The sequence below is a fragment of the Argopecten irradians genome, unplaced genomic scaffold (genome assembly GCF_041381155.1).
Source record: "Argopecten irradians isolate NY unplaced genomic scaffold, Ai_NY scaffold_0251, whole genome shotgun sequence".
Lineage (NCBI taxonomy): Eukaryota > Metazoa > Mollusca > Bivalvia > Pectinida > Pectinidae > Argopecten > Argopecten irradians.
The window spans coordinates 54263-66272 of record NW_027187718.1 but is presented as its reverse complement, the minus strand read 5'-3'; the positions used below and the strand labels follow the sequence as shown (position 1 = coordinate 66272).

Below are 12010 nucleotides of genomic sequence, written 5' to 3'. Positions count from 1 at the left end.
AATTAAGTGAGAATAAAGTGAGAATAAAGAACTTGCAGGTTTGGATGTTATCAACGATTCCTTTGATTGTGACTTTATTGTCATACCCTCTAGGTAGAGAACTATTCTATTTTTCAATCACAGCGCATTCTTTGGGACCTTACCCACGGTATTCTGTTTCTTTCTGTCCTCTGCATACTCTATCTTGATTGGAGGTGCCATCACTGTTCCATCAGCTGTCGTTACTAACGGCGCCTCTTGTTCTTCTGTAGACGCCGACACTATCAAAAGTAAATGGAATTTTTTTCATACATTTTGAACAATTATTCACAAACTTTGTCTGCGTGTTTTGATCGATGCAAAGAGAAATATGACTCATGTTTCCGTGCAATCAGATTTTGGTAACTTATTAGAAAGATGACAGCAAATGATTTTTGTTCAATATATTACATCACTCTACAATAAAATACTGATACTGCCTGACAAATCAGAGCTTTGAGGAATGGAAAATTAAAAGCATGTAGAATATGGTACCTTACTTAATTAATAATAATATCACTTATTAGTTTCTCATAGTATAGAGGATGGAAAGTGATAATTCATTTGTTTTAAAGGGGAGAAAACTCTTATTTCTTTTCACAATGGGCCTAAATCATAATAGCATGAAAAATTTATGTGCAATATCAGTCACAATCTGATTAAAATTACAGATCCTTATAACCACTCCATTCCATAAGGGGTCATGTTCGGATGAACTTTTACCATGTGTACTTCCGATCAAATACATTTTCTACACATTGCTATGTCAATTCATAACGCCATTTTCATCCCAATATACATAAACATTTAGTTTTGTTGTGCATTTTGGGCGTGATGACTTACATAACAAAGTAAAATGATTTCGCGATAGATATTTCAAACTATTTCGTCCCCAGTCAAAGAATTCATGGCGCAGTGACAATTTGATTGGGCGCGGGGGCTGGGGGGACGACATTCCAAAGGTCCATCTTGTATTGGACACTTAATGAGCATTGTTGTCAAGATTCTCTCTTATTTAACCCGTAGTGGATAAATATGGATCTGATATTTTAATCTAGATTGAATATCAGAAAATAATATTTCAAATTCCATGAAATTACAATAAAGTTATAATTAGCTCCTTCGTTTTGTTCTTCATAAGGTGAATCTTGCGGGCTAAATCTTAAACTTAAGAAAAGCTATTATAATCAATAGTGATTCTAGAAGTAGAGGTGGGCAAAATAAAGTAAGTCTATCATGTATGGCATCCAATTATTGAAAAAAATAACTGTATATATAAGGTCTCAGGCCCCCAGGATCAAGAAAGGCTTAGGATACTACAGTTTTTGCTTGGCCAATAAAAAATGTAACGTTTTATAGCGTCATCTGTGATTGGCTAAGTCTAAACTTAAGACTGTTTTAGACTTTAGACTATTTCATGATCTTGGGGTCTGAATTGGTATATGGTATCCAATTACAGTAAATAACTGATTAATAGTCCTGAACTATTTATCAATCGTGATTTTGGAACCTTACTCCCAACACTACCTGTGGTATTGGTTTCACCATTAGGTATTGACTCTGTTGGCACTTTCGCTGGAAGTGGTGGCTGTGTTTCAATGTCGTCGGACACAACACCATTTGGGACTTGTTCTGCGGGAAGCCGTGGTTGCTCGTTTGTCGAATTTTCTCCTTGCGGGACTGGTTCTGTTCGTGGCATCGGAGGGGACTTGTCGTTGTTTGGACCTGATTTTGTTGACTCATTCGGCCAATCAGAAGATTCACCATTACAGACGTTTGAGTTTTGTTGTTGTTGTTGGAATTGCTGAGTATTGGAATTCTCTTTTTCTAGCTCCCTCCTGTACTGTAGGCAGGGAACGGCACTAACAGGAATGTCATGTTTCTGAAGAAAGTTCCACATTTTAAATGAAGACATCCGACAAAATACAAAATATCAAAAAAATATTCTCTATATGACATATTTTCTTACAAGTTATGGAAACACTTTCATTAATTTATAGAACACATTTGACCCATTTTTTAGACCAAAAATATGCAATGTTTCCCATCAATAGGATTCAATACATACATAATTACAATCATCATTATTATAATTGTCCATATTTCATATATTACCTGGTATTCGCCATTCGGCGATGGTTTGTAATAACTATAATACATAATACTTATAGATAATATGAATATTTAGTTTACTCTCACTACAACTAAGAACCTCTCACAAAGTGCAGGAAAATTTTTGAGAACCCTTTACTATTCTAACTCATTCACCCCTAAAATATCATTATGGATATGGACCGATCTAGTCTTTGAATTAGAAGAGCCTAAATGTGTCTTTAGGGGTGATAGCATGGAACAGAACATACCCTAACACTTCCAGGTCCTAGAAAATAAGGACGTGCCAGTGTGCAGACTCGAGTGGTTTTGTGGAGGTAAACAGGCATACCGCTGTTATGGGTAATCACAACCCAACCTTCTGGTAACACCTCAAATGGATTGTTTCCTCGCTCTGAAATCAGACATGTCCATGATCAATAAACTTTAATTTCTCATGTCTTTCTTACCTCCAATGTTCATATAGCATTACATATGAATTGTGTAAAAGTTTCGTAAAACTTGCAGTTTGTTTTCTATAATACAACACGAAATAAATGTATAACGTCTTTTTTCATGCTGAGTGTTATGTAGATTAGTACTAGACATTTTCAAACTTAAATTACCTAAATTCAAATATAGTGTTAAACGATATAGCAAGAAACGCTTTTATCTGTCATGATATAATGGGACCTGATAACATTTCACATGGTACATGAATTAGTCCCATTGTTTAACTTTTGATATTGCTGGATTTCAAGGTCAACATTTTTGTTTATTAGAATAATTTCCCCAGTAATTCAACTACATGTAATTTCAGATTTTTACCTGTTAACACAATTTTCTATGTTTATCTGTCAACACAATTTTAGATGTTTACCTGTCAACCCAATTTTAAATGTTTACCTGTCAATACAGTTTTAGATTATATACATGTCAACACAATTTAAGATGTTTACCTGTCAACACAATTTTTTCTTTTTGTATCGGACAGTCGGATGTGTTACGTCGTTCAAAACCTTCGTCAAGCCAAGCATAAATTTCACTGTCCTCTAGATCATCCTCGCTGTATAATTCGCCCATATCATTATCTCCCTCTACATCTCCTAGGTCATCAATGATCTCAAACTCCTGGGTACCATCTGCGGGTTCCTTCGGGGTAGTCTCGATACTGTCTGCCCGTAGTAACTTGGCTGGTACCTCCTCGTCAGATTCATCTTCTCCTTTTCCCTCTTCCAAAACAGCATGAGGACGCTTCATGGACTTCGAAGGTTTTGGTGATCCAAGATCCTGGTCATCAATTTCTTTTTCCTCAAGCACTGTTAAAATCATATTCTCTGGAGTCACATAACATATAATTTATACAAATAAAAGATTTGTGAGTTAATATTTGAGAATATAAGGCAATGGATTTCTTTGATATTTAAAATTAGCATTTTTGCAGATCAAACTAACCACAAGTTAAAGATTGATGTTCTTTTTTTCCCTTTTTTATTTCATTTGTTTCACTTTGAAAAATCAAGGTATTTCAAATGACAGTCACATGTCACATTGTTTTAATAAAATGTATTTTTTATGGATACATAAAATTTTGACTTAAAAATAAAGGATACAGAATGGCAAGATTACTTTGTTTGTTTGTATAGTAACTTGGTAATTTATAGCACTGTTGAAGTGGGGTTGGGTTAATTAAAGATGTCAATATCATCTACAAGGATTTATAATATAGCCCAAACTTGATCAGATGTAGCTACCAATAAATCTTCAATTTAAAACCTCTCCAGAGTAATTAAGTTACATTACCTAAAGTTTTGTCCTCATTTATTTCGGCCTCTGACACAATTTCACCATCCGATTCAATATCTTCAACAGGAGCATTACTTGCTTCTGATGTGTTCTCTGTCTCTTGCCAAGTTTCAGGTTCTTCTGCTTTCATAGTTTCCTTAATGCTTTCTACCTCAGATTCTATCTCTCCTTCCTCCAAATCTTCATCCATCTCCGGTGTGTTTTTCCCACCATTATCAGAGCCAAAGTCCAACCCGTTAGTTTTGTGATTGGACGTTTGCGTTGACGATGGTGGTACTATGGAATCTGCTGCTTCCATTGGTCCCGTTAACGTTTATGAATATGTCAAATCACTTTTTTTTTTAAGTCAAATGAATGATACACACATGTACAATGATTGAAGTATGTTGAATTGTTCGATTTCGTAAGCCACCTTTGCAACTTATAAATTCAATGGTACCATTTCAATTAGTATAACTAGGTCTAAGCATTATTTACATTTCTGGTGAAAGATGCGCACGGTCGGAGTACAAGCAAAGGTTAAGGTTTTAACATTGACACTTCACCTTTACTTAATACAGCCCACAATGCACTAAATTCTATCACGAAGAGACGAAAATATATATCACACAACAAACATTAAATATCAACTTTGATAACACAGAAGTACAAGAAACCTATAAATCTACTGAGCATTTACCAAATATACATTAAAATGCAATTTACTTTCTATTTGAATGTTTTAACAATCAAAGTGTTAAACCATTACATTGCCAGTTGTGGGTCTTCAAGTTTACTGAAAAATACGTAATGTTCACTCCTACGTTGGTATAGCAGAAATCATCTTAGGTCTATGAGAAACACTACAACCACAAAACATGAATTTCAACGCTTGTTAATTCGATTCACATACATAATTTTGTAGAGCACTGAAGTCGCCACAAATTTGGGCATCTTGGTTTAGTTGGAATTCGGCTTCAAATAGAACTGGTGACTATGAGAACGAGTCAAATTGTTCAGAACTATATGTAGCTCAAGTAATTATGTTGGTAGATTAACCGTTGATTGAATAAGCTTCTTGTAAATTTCTGACGATGAGACAACATGCAGGGAGGTCGCTGAAAGTCCAACTAACAAATGCAATTGGTGTGTGCAAAATAGGGATTGTGTAATATAAAGCAAAAAGAAATAAATATAAGTCAAATAAAAAATATCATTGAAACGACCATGTTGTTACTTCAGAAATTGATAAAAATTATTGTCCAAATAAATATAACTAAATTTAAGTTAATGATCTTTATTACTGCTATCGCATTCTTTTCGTTCCGCTTATCAAAATGCTGACGGCAGCGACACCTACGTCTTATTTATCAGCGCCACCTGCAACAACATGTGAAGCAACAACTGATGCATTATTTTGATTTATAAGTTTGTTTTTATGAGTGCGTCGTGGATTGGTGTTAAGCTTTACCTGGTCAATTTTTATGTAGCTTGCAGCATCTCCTTGTCGTTTCGGGACTGGCGTAACGTTTCGGTACAAACATTTTTTTCGATCTCCTACTTTCTCTTTACATAAAAAACATAACCAAAGGCGTCTGCATTTAGTTTTGGAAAAATAAAATAGTAGTGGGGTGGGTTATTATATTTCCATCAAACCAGAAGCAGAAGTATGTGACATAACGTTATAATTTTAAAATAGTATCGTTACTGTGTTCTTTTAACGTATGTCGGTAAATGCCAATTGATATTTATGTAATGGTGATATCAATAAAAGTTGATCAGGTTGGGCACAACCCTGCATATGGGTAACAGTTACCCATTTGATTAACAGTTACCTGTTTATAGTAATCAATAAGTTACCCAATTGAGTAATTACGTGAAAAGCAAACGCATAATGTTGTTTTAAAAATTATTATCGAAAAAGGGCGTCATAATTTTTAGAATGCCTTACAACTGGTCAAAGACTTTTATGTTTCTGTGGGTGAAATATCAAATTCTGTTGTCTAACTTTGTTGTAAGATGAAAATTTAGGTGCTCTCCATTGACTTTAGTGTATAGCTATCAGGGAAATTCAGTGCAAATGTCATGGTTGAATGAGTTTTACCTGTGTTCTATTTTTGGCACCATAGTAAGCAATGGAGGTGGTTTATTTTGTGACTTTTACCAAAATGAGACAATGAAGTTTGTCCCATTTTGATTAATAATGTACTATGTTATGTTAGTAATGGTGCCATGTCAAAATTATTACGCCCTTTTTTGATAAAAAAGTTTAAAACAACTTCATGCATTTTTCTTGAACAAAGTTCCTCATTTGGGTAACTTATTGATTACTCAAACAGGTAACTGTTACTCAAATGGGTAACTGTTACCCATATGCAGGGTTGTGCCCAACCTGTTGATAATGATATTGAATTAACTAACTCAAAAAACAGCCAGAAGTGACAATTTATTGTGTTTCGTCTATTTGTTTTAGATGCAGATTTACACTGAAAGAACCAAGATGCTACCATGTTAATATTGGGCAGTCTTAACCTACATTTAATGAATTAGAGGCTCTACGAACACAATGGATGGAGAAATACCTACCCTTGCATGCACTGGTGTTCGTAAAAGTGACGGAACCATTATTTTGACAAATGTTCCAACGGTAGATGTTCATAAATCAAAACAGGCTACGGTTCAAGTTGTGAATGTCAACCCAAACACTTCAACATTTTCAACGATACCAGTTGATGTCAGCCAAAATACTTCGAATGTACCAGTCATTAATGTCAAGTCAAATACTTCATTTTCGTCGGTACCAGTTGTCAAACAGAATACTTCATCAGTACCAGGAAAAAATCAAGTGTCTTTACTCAGAAAAATGCCTTCAGACAAAATGGTAGTAAAGATACATGACACATCCAAAACCATCTCCATTCCACCTAAATCCCGTATGATCGTGCTCAATACTCCAGTCCAGCTGAATAATGATGCCCTGGTAGAAGCTAGTATGAAAGCTGTGAAAGCTGCGAATGTGACTGACGCCCTGTCTGGAAATCAGGTAATATTACGGTATGTGGTCCCATAAGATTTCACATACCGTATTCGACCCTCCTCCTTATTGATGCCACTGTATTTTATGTCACTGATTAATTGTAATATGATAGCTAATAATAATGATAATAATTAAATTAGAAACCATCACCATATATAAAGCTATGAATTTGAAAATATCACCATATACTTTAATTCCACTGTGTAAAATGATTTTAGAAGTGAATTGAAATTATGTTGCTTTGTGCCATATTATATTGTACATGTCCCCTTATGGGCCTTACTGGTAAGATGTTTTTGTATCTTGATGGACAAAATGTTGGTTGAGATCGATTAGATTGGAAACTCCCTCCTTGTCAACATTAGATTTATAATTGAAATTTATAAAATCTGATTCTATATTCTACTGATAAACTGAGAAATTTTATAGCTACAATCAATAAAAAAGTAAGAAATATGTAACATAAGGTTGTTTTTTGCCAGTACATATTTAGCCTGTTATCAGCCAAATGAATTTCACTCTAAGTTCGAATTCATAGTCTCTGACGAAAGTGTCATCAACATGACAAAATATTCCCAAAATTTTGCACGATCAGAATTACCATTATCTATATATGTATATCTCCCTTCCAGAGGAGTTTCTGTATCCTGCAATTATTGCATTGTCTCATTTTATACATTCTTTTTATTTAGCAGAAAACTCCGGTGTTTGAAATTGTTACGGAAACAAAGAACACAGTCAAACCGATGTCAAAAAGAAGACAAGCTTTGGAAGCTAAAAAAGCTTTGGAAGCTAAAAAACTAAATCAGAATTCCTCATCATCTTCTAAATCACGAACAATTTTACCCAAGCCACAGGAGAGTAATCCGTCACCAGTGCAACGTTCCATTAACAAGACTCCATCTTCCCAGTCAGCACCATCGGAGCCATCTAGCCTTAAATCAAAACTCACCTTTGAATTATCAAAGTTGCATGGTGCCAACGTCAACTCAGCTGCAACGCAAGTCAATGACACACAGCCTGACACAGAACCACCAGCACCAGTCGATTCACCACAACTCAAATCAAAGCTTACATCTCTATTATCTTCAAGGGTAATTCAGGCCAACTTCAAACATTTGTCATTCTCCAATGGTCAGCCTGTTGGTTTACAACGACCTTTGACACAAAACACCAAGGCAACTACGTCCACAACAGATTCGTCAGGAATTGTATCGTCATCTTCAGTATCACAACAACACAATACAGCACAATCTAACTCCCAACATGTTAACCAAAGCTCAACGGAGGTGCCCATTGATCTGATAAATCAAACTCCAACATTACATTTAAAGAACGGGATAAGTTCTTTCGGCAGTAAAGAAAATGATGTGGTTATTCTGACTAGTAGTTTAAAAACATCTGCCAGAGAGACAATTGCAAACTTGATGAGAAGTATGCCGCATCAGTGTAAATGTGAAAAAAAGGCACGAAGACCTGCCATGGCTGACCGACTCATTGTATGTACAGAAAAAGGTAATATGAAAATTAAATATTTACCAAACATCAGAATCCTTCAGATTCGTGGTCAAGAGATAGCAGGCGTGGTAGTGAGAGAGGTCATTTATATAAGTGTTCGTGAAATTGAAGAAAAACTTCTGACTCCCTCCGGGAAGCTCCTCTTCCAGATATTCTTGAAAGCACACAAGTCAGAAAACACCCAGAAGTACTTAGATTGGGAATTGGATTATTTCCTTTCAGGAGGAAAATTAACAGCTAGGGAGGTTACGCTGTCTACAAATGGCATGATGGTGCCAGTCACCATCTTGAAACTGTTTAATAAGATGTTTGAGAAAGGTGACACTCAGGAAAGCGTAGATAAGGGTACTCTCTGGGCATGCAACGCTAACGACTGCTTCTATGTCAAGAAGAGTGGTATGATGTGGTGCATATCGTGCCAAGGTCATATACCTGAAGAAAGTACCTTGGATGTTTACACAGACTTGGAATTGACTAACAACCCAGAGCCTCGTCAGAAAAATAAGACTTCAGCAGGCCAGAGCACCACTGGCCAGTGTACAGTTACCATTCAAAGCAGCTCAACACAACCCGGAAAAGATAAAAGGACCACTTCCAATATTTCCAATCTGGAGCGAGAATCTGGTTCTAATGTTGCATCTGATCATGAAGAATTAGACACCGTACTGATTGGTTTTGTTAAAATAAAAAAATCAGCATTCACAGCTTACAAAGTTGATGACCGCATTTATCTAAGCATTTATCAATTGCTGCTGAACAACGTTGTTTCGCTGAACACCATCGTGAGCGATCTGGGACGTCTTAATGCTGCTCCAGAGCTACCCCCTGAAGTTGTTGAGAAACACTTTGAGACAAACAATAGTTTCTTTTCAAAGACAGAGTGGATTGAAATTAACGTACTCCGATGTGTATGCTGCATGGCAGAAAGTAATGTTGAACGTCTGAACAAGAACTTGATCAGTTTCATCATTGCCGGCAAAGTAGGGGAAACATTTGAGCGCAAACATATGTATTCAGTTCCTAAAGTTGATAAAGCTGCTTCAAATTCTATGGACAAAGAAAATGAAGGCACTGCACTGTGTGCCCAGACAAGCATATCTTCTGAAAAAGACCAGTTGGAGAATCAACAGCAAGAAAACCAAACCAGAACTCCCATAGGAACGTGGACATTACGAAACACGGACGTTCTATCAGGAACATCTGCTGCATTAGCACCGCAGGGTAAAGTGGTCAGAAAAGATACAAGAAAGCATAGTGCAGATCGAACTAAGAATGGCCACAAACCTGACGATACAGGGACGTGTCCTGGTAAGGAATCTACTTCTGAAAGCCAAAGCCAAGGCGACAGGTGTGCCCCTACAGTAACTTTGATACCTATGACACAAGGGGAATCTCTGCCAAAGGATGTCACGGTAACAAATGAGAAAGCAGGTGATGTTATTGAAAAACAAACTTCAGATCAAGGAGTAAGGAAACGCAGACAGGCTGATTCTGCGCCAACAACCCAAGGAAAGAAAAAATGTACGGAGCCAGTGAACATGGATTTACCTACTGTGTCGGGAGATGATTTCGTTCCTGAAGACTGTGGAGAGACCTCATCTTCTGGGTGCCAGATCAGCAATATTCCAGTGAAAACTAAGCCAAACCTTAGCCAGGTGTCTTCTGAAGTTCAGGCCAGCAGAATAACAATAAAGATAGAACCAACGGAGCGTCGGGAGGAGTTGTCTACCCCTGTTTACCCAATTTCAGTGAACCAACGGAAGATTATTAAACAAGAAGGGCAGCCTTCAAACGGTGTGCCAGACTCTTCATTAGAAATGGAATGTGAAACAGTGGACGATCCAGTCAGTGATAGGACATTGACAGAGCAAGTTACGGAAGAGGAATTCGGTGATGAAACCACACTGATTAAGCATGAGATTGTGATGAATGAAGAGGGCTCCACAGATATTGCACAAAACATCAAAATTGAACCACCTGAATAAGACCCTCACACTACCAAGATAATCCTGAGATAATCATCAATGTTAGATAAAATGTAATTGTACGTGTTTAATGTGGGTTAAGAGACAAGAGGCTGTACAGGCAAATATAATTTGTATTCTGCCCAATAAGCGCCCCATCGCTATATAAGCTCTCTTCCCCTTTTATTATTAAGTCTCAATCTCACTGATCTTCACTTATGATAATCGATTAATCGTGAGTTTCTTTTATATGATTTCTTTTTGTCAATTGATTTATAGCTTATTTTCTGCAATGATTTTATAATAGGCTAGTCCAAATTTGATTCTATTAAGCGTCCTCTTATTTTTTCAATTTTTCAACGTCAGGGCGCTTATTGGGTCGAATATGATACCTCAATTTATTTAGGTGGTTAAGATTATAAGATACCTCTGGTGTCATCATCAAAAAGGGTTTATATCAATGGAGATTGGTAGTTATCAAGTCAATTAGGATATATATATGTTATGTTTATGTTATGTGGACAGGGATTGGGAAAATTAAATGTGTGTATAATTCTGGAGTCAAAAAGCTTATCCTCGTATGAAAGTGAAACCTGCACACTTTCCAATCTTAAGTTTCAATGTTTAGACTTGTTCAGGTGTCATATAACTTCTTTAGACATTTGTCCTAGTTAGTATTCCTGTATCGATTTTTATTCCTAAAGCCCTGTTTGTGTTGTTAATAAAAAGCTTATCAGGGAGTCACATAAACTTGAGGTTTGATGTGACAAATTAATCCATCTTTTTCTGTTTCTGTATTTGTCTGATAGGATATACGTCATAAACATTTTATATCAACCAATTTGTATGTGTTTGATCAGGGTTAAAATATTCTCTAAAATGAGCAAAATCACTTGATTCATGAGTTTTGGTTTTATAAAAGGGTTTTACTCGACAATAATCCAATCTTTCATAATACCATATAGCCAGTTATTTTCGTGAGTCAAAATTTTCGCGATTTGAATCCAAAATTAGTAAATTAAATTTTAGCTAATCAAGCTATTTGGCTTGAAATGGTATACATAACTCAACCAATTCTTAATATTTCACGAATCAAAGTGATGTCCTGCAAAATTGCGAAAATATCATCTCCACAAAAATAGCCGTTTATACGGTATGATAAAGGGAAGTGCCGTGCACTCTTTATCATTTAATAATTTATCGTCAGAAAACAAGTCAACGCTACAATATAGACCACTTTTTTGGATTCCCAAATGGACTATATCATTACAATTTGAACTGTGAGTAATTTGTTTGTCACTTTGGTGGTCTTTTATAGTCAAGAATGTTATTGAATTTACCTAAATAAAACATGTTGTAACTCTGAAAAAGTAAAATAGCCTTTTATAAATCAATTTTGTTTTCTAGTTTGTCTTTAGTTCCATTAGCTCATGGTCACCCTAAAGTCATTAGTGTTTATTGAAGTACGTTTTTCCATTGTCCTGACTTTAATTTCAAAGGGACCTCTATTTCCCCTATTGGGCCCCGCCCCTCCTGCCCCCGGGGAGTCAGAGCCAAAATTTATACAAGTTCTGTTCCCCTTCCCCCATGGATGTTT

General features: G+C 36.0%; 2 protein-coding genes across 4 annotated transcripts; one reads left to right on the top strand and one right to left on the bottom strand.

Moving 5' to 3' along the window:
* Positions 1 to 143: 143 nt before the first annotated feature.
* LOC138312211 (uncharacterized) lies at positions 144 to 5033 on the bottom strand (the record flags this gene model as incomplete). Its single annotated transcript, XM_069253209.1, has 5 exons — positions 3913 to 5033; positions 3069 to 3428; positions 2382 to 2524; positions 1546 to 1900; positions 144 to 260 (listed from the first exon to the last, which is right to left on the bottom strand). Coding segments are annotated over exons 1-5 (1276 nt in total), but the record flags the coding sequence as incomplete, so codon positions are not given.
* A 214-nt stretch (positions 5034 to 5247) lies between these two features.
* LOC138312213 (uncharacterized) lies at positions 5248 to 11807 on the top strand. 3 transcript variants are annotated; one of them, XM_069253211.1, is made up of 3 exons: positions 5248 to 5428; positions 6368 to 6937; positions 7627 to 11807. In XM_069253211.1, the coding sequence occupies exons 2-3, from the start codon at positions 6461 to 6463 to the stop codon at positions 10432 to 10434; spliced, it is 3285 nt and encodes a 1094-aa protein (XP_069109312.1). In that variant the 5' UTR covers positions 5248 to 5428; positions 6368 to 6460; the 3' UTR covers positions 10435 to 11807. The 3 variants fall into 3 exon arrangements, with proteins under 3 accessions (XP_069109312.1, XP_069109311.1, XP_069109313.1); XM_069253210.1 differs by having other exon boundaries at positions 7624 to 11807; XM_069253212.1 differs by lacking the exon at positions 5248 to 5428 and having other exon boundaries at positions 6818 to 6948.
* Positions 11808 to 12010: the final 203 nt, after the last annotated feature.

Coding starts and splice junctions, on each gene's coding strand:
- LOC138312213 (XM_069253210.1), top strand. CDS start 6,461: ATGGATGGAGAAATACCTACCCTTGCATGCACTGGTGTTCGTAAAAGT. Junction 6,938..7,623: donor ACGCCCTGTCTGGAAATCAG/GTAATATTACGG, acceptor CTTTTTATTTAG/CAGAAAACTCCGGTGTTTGA.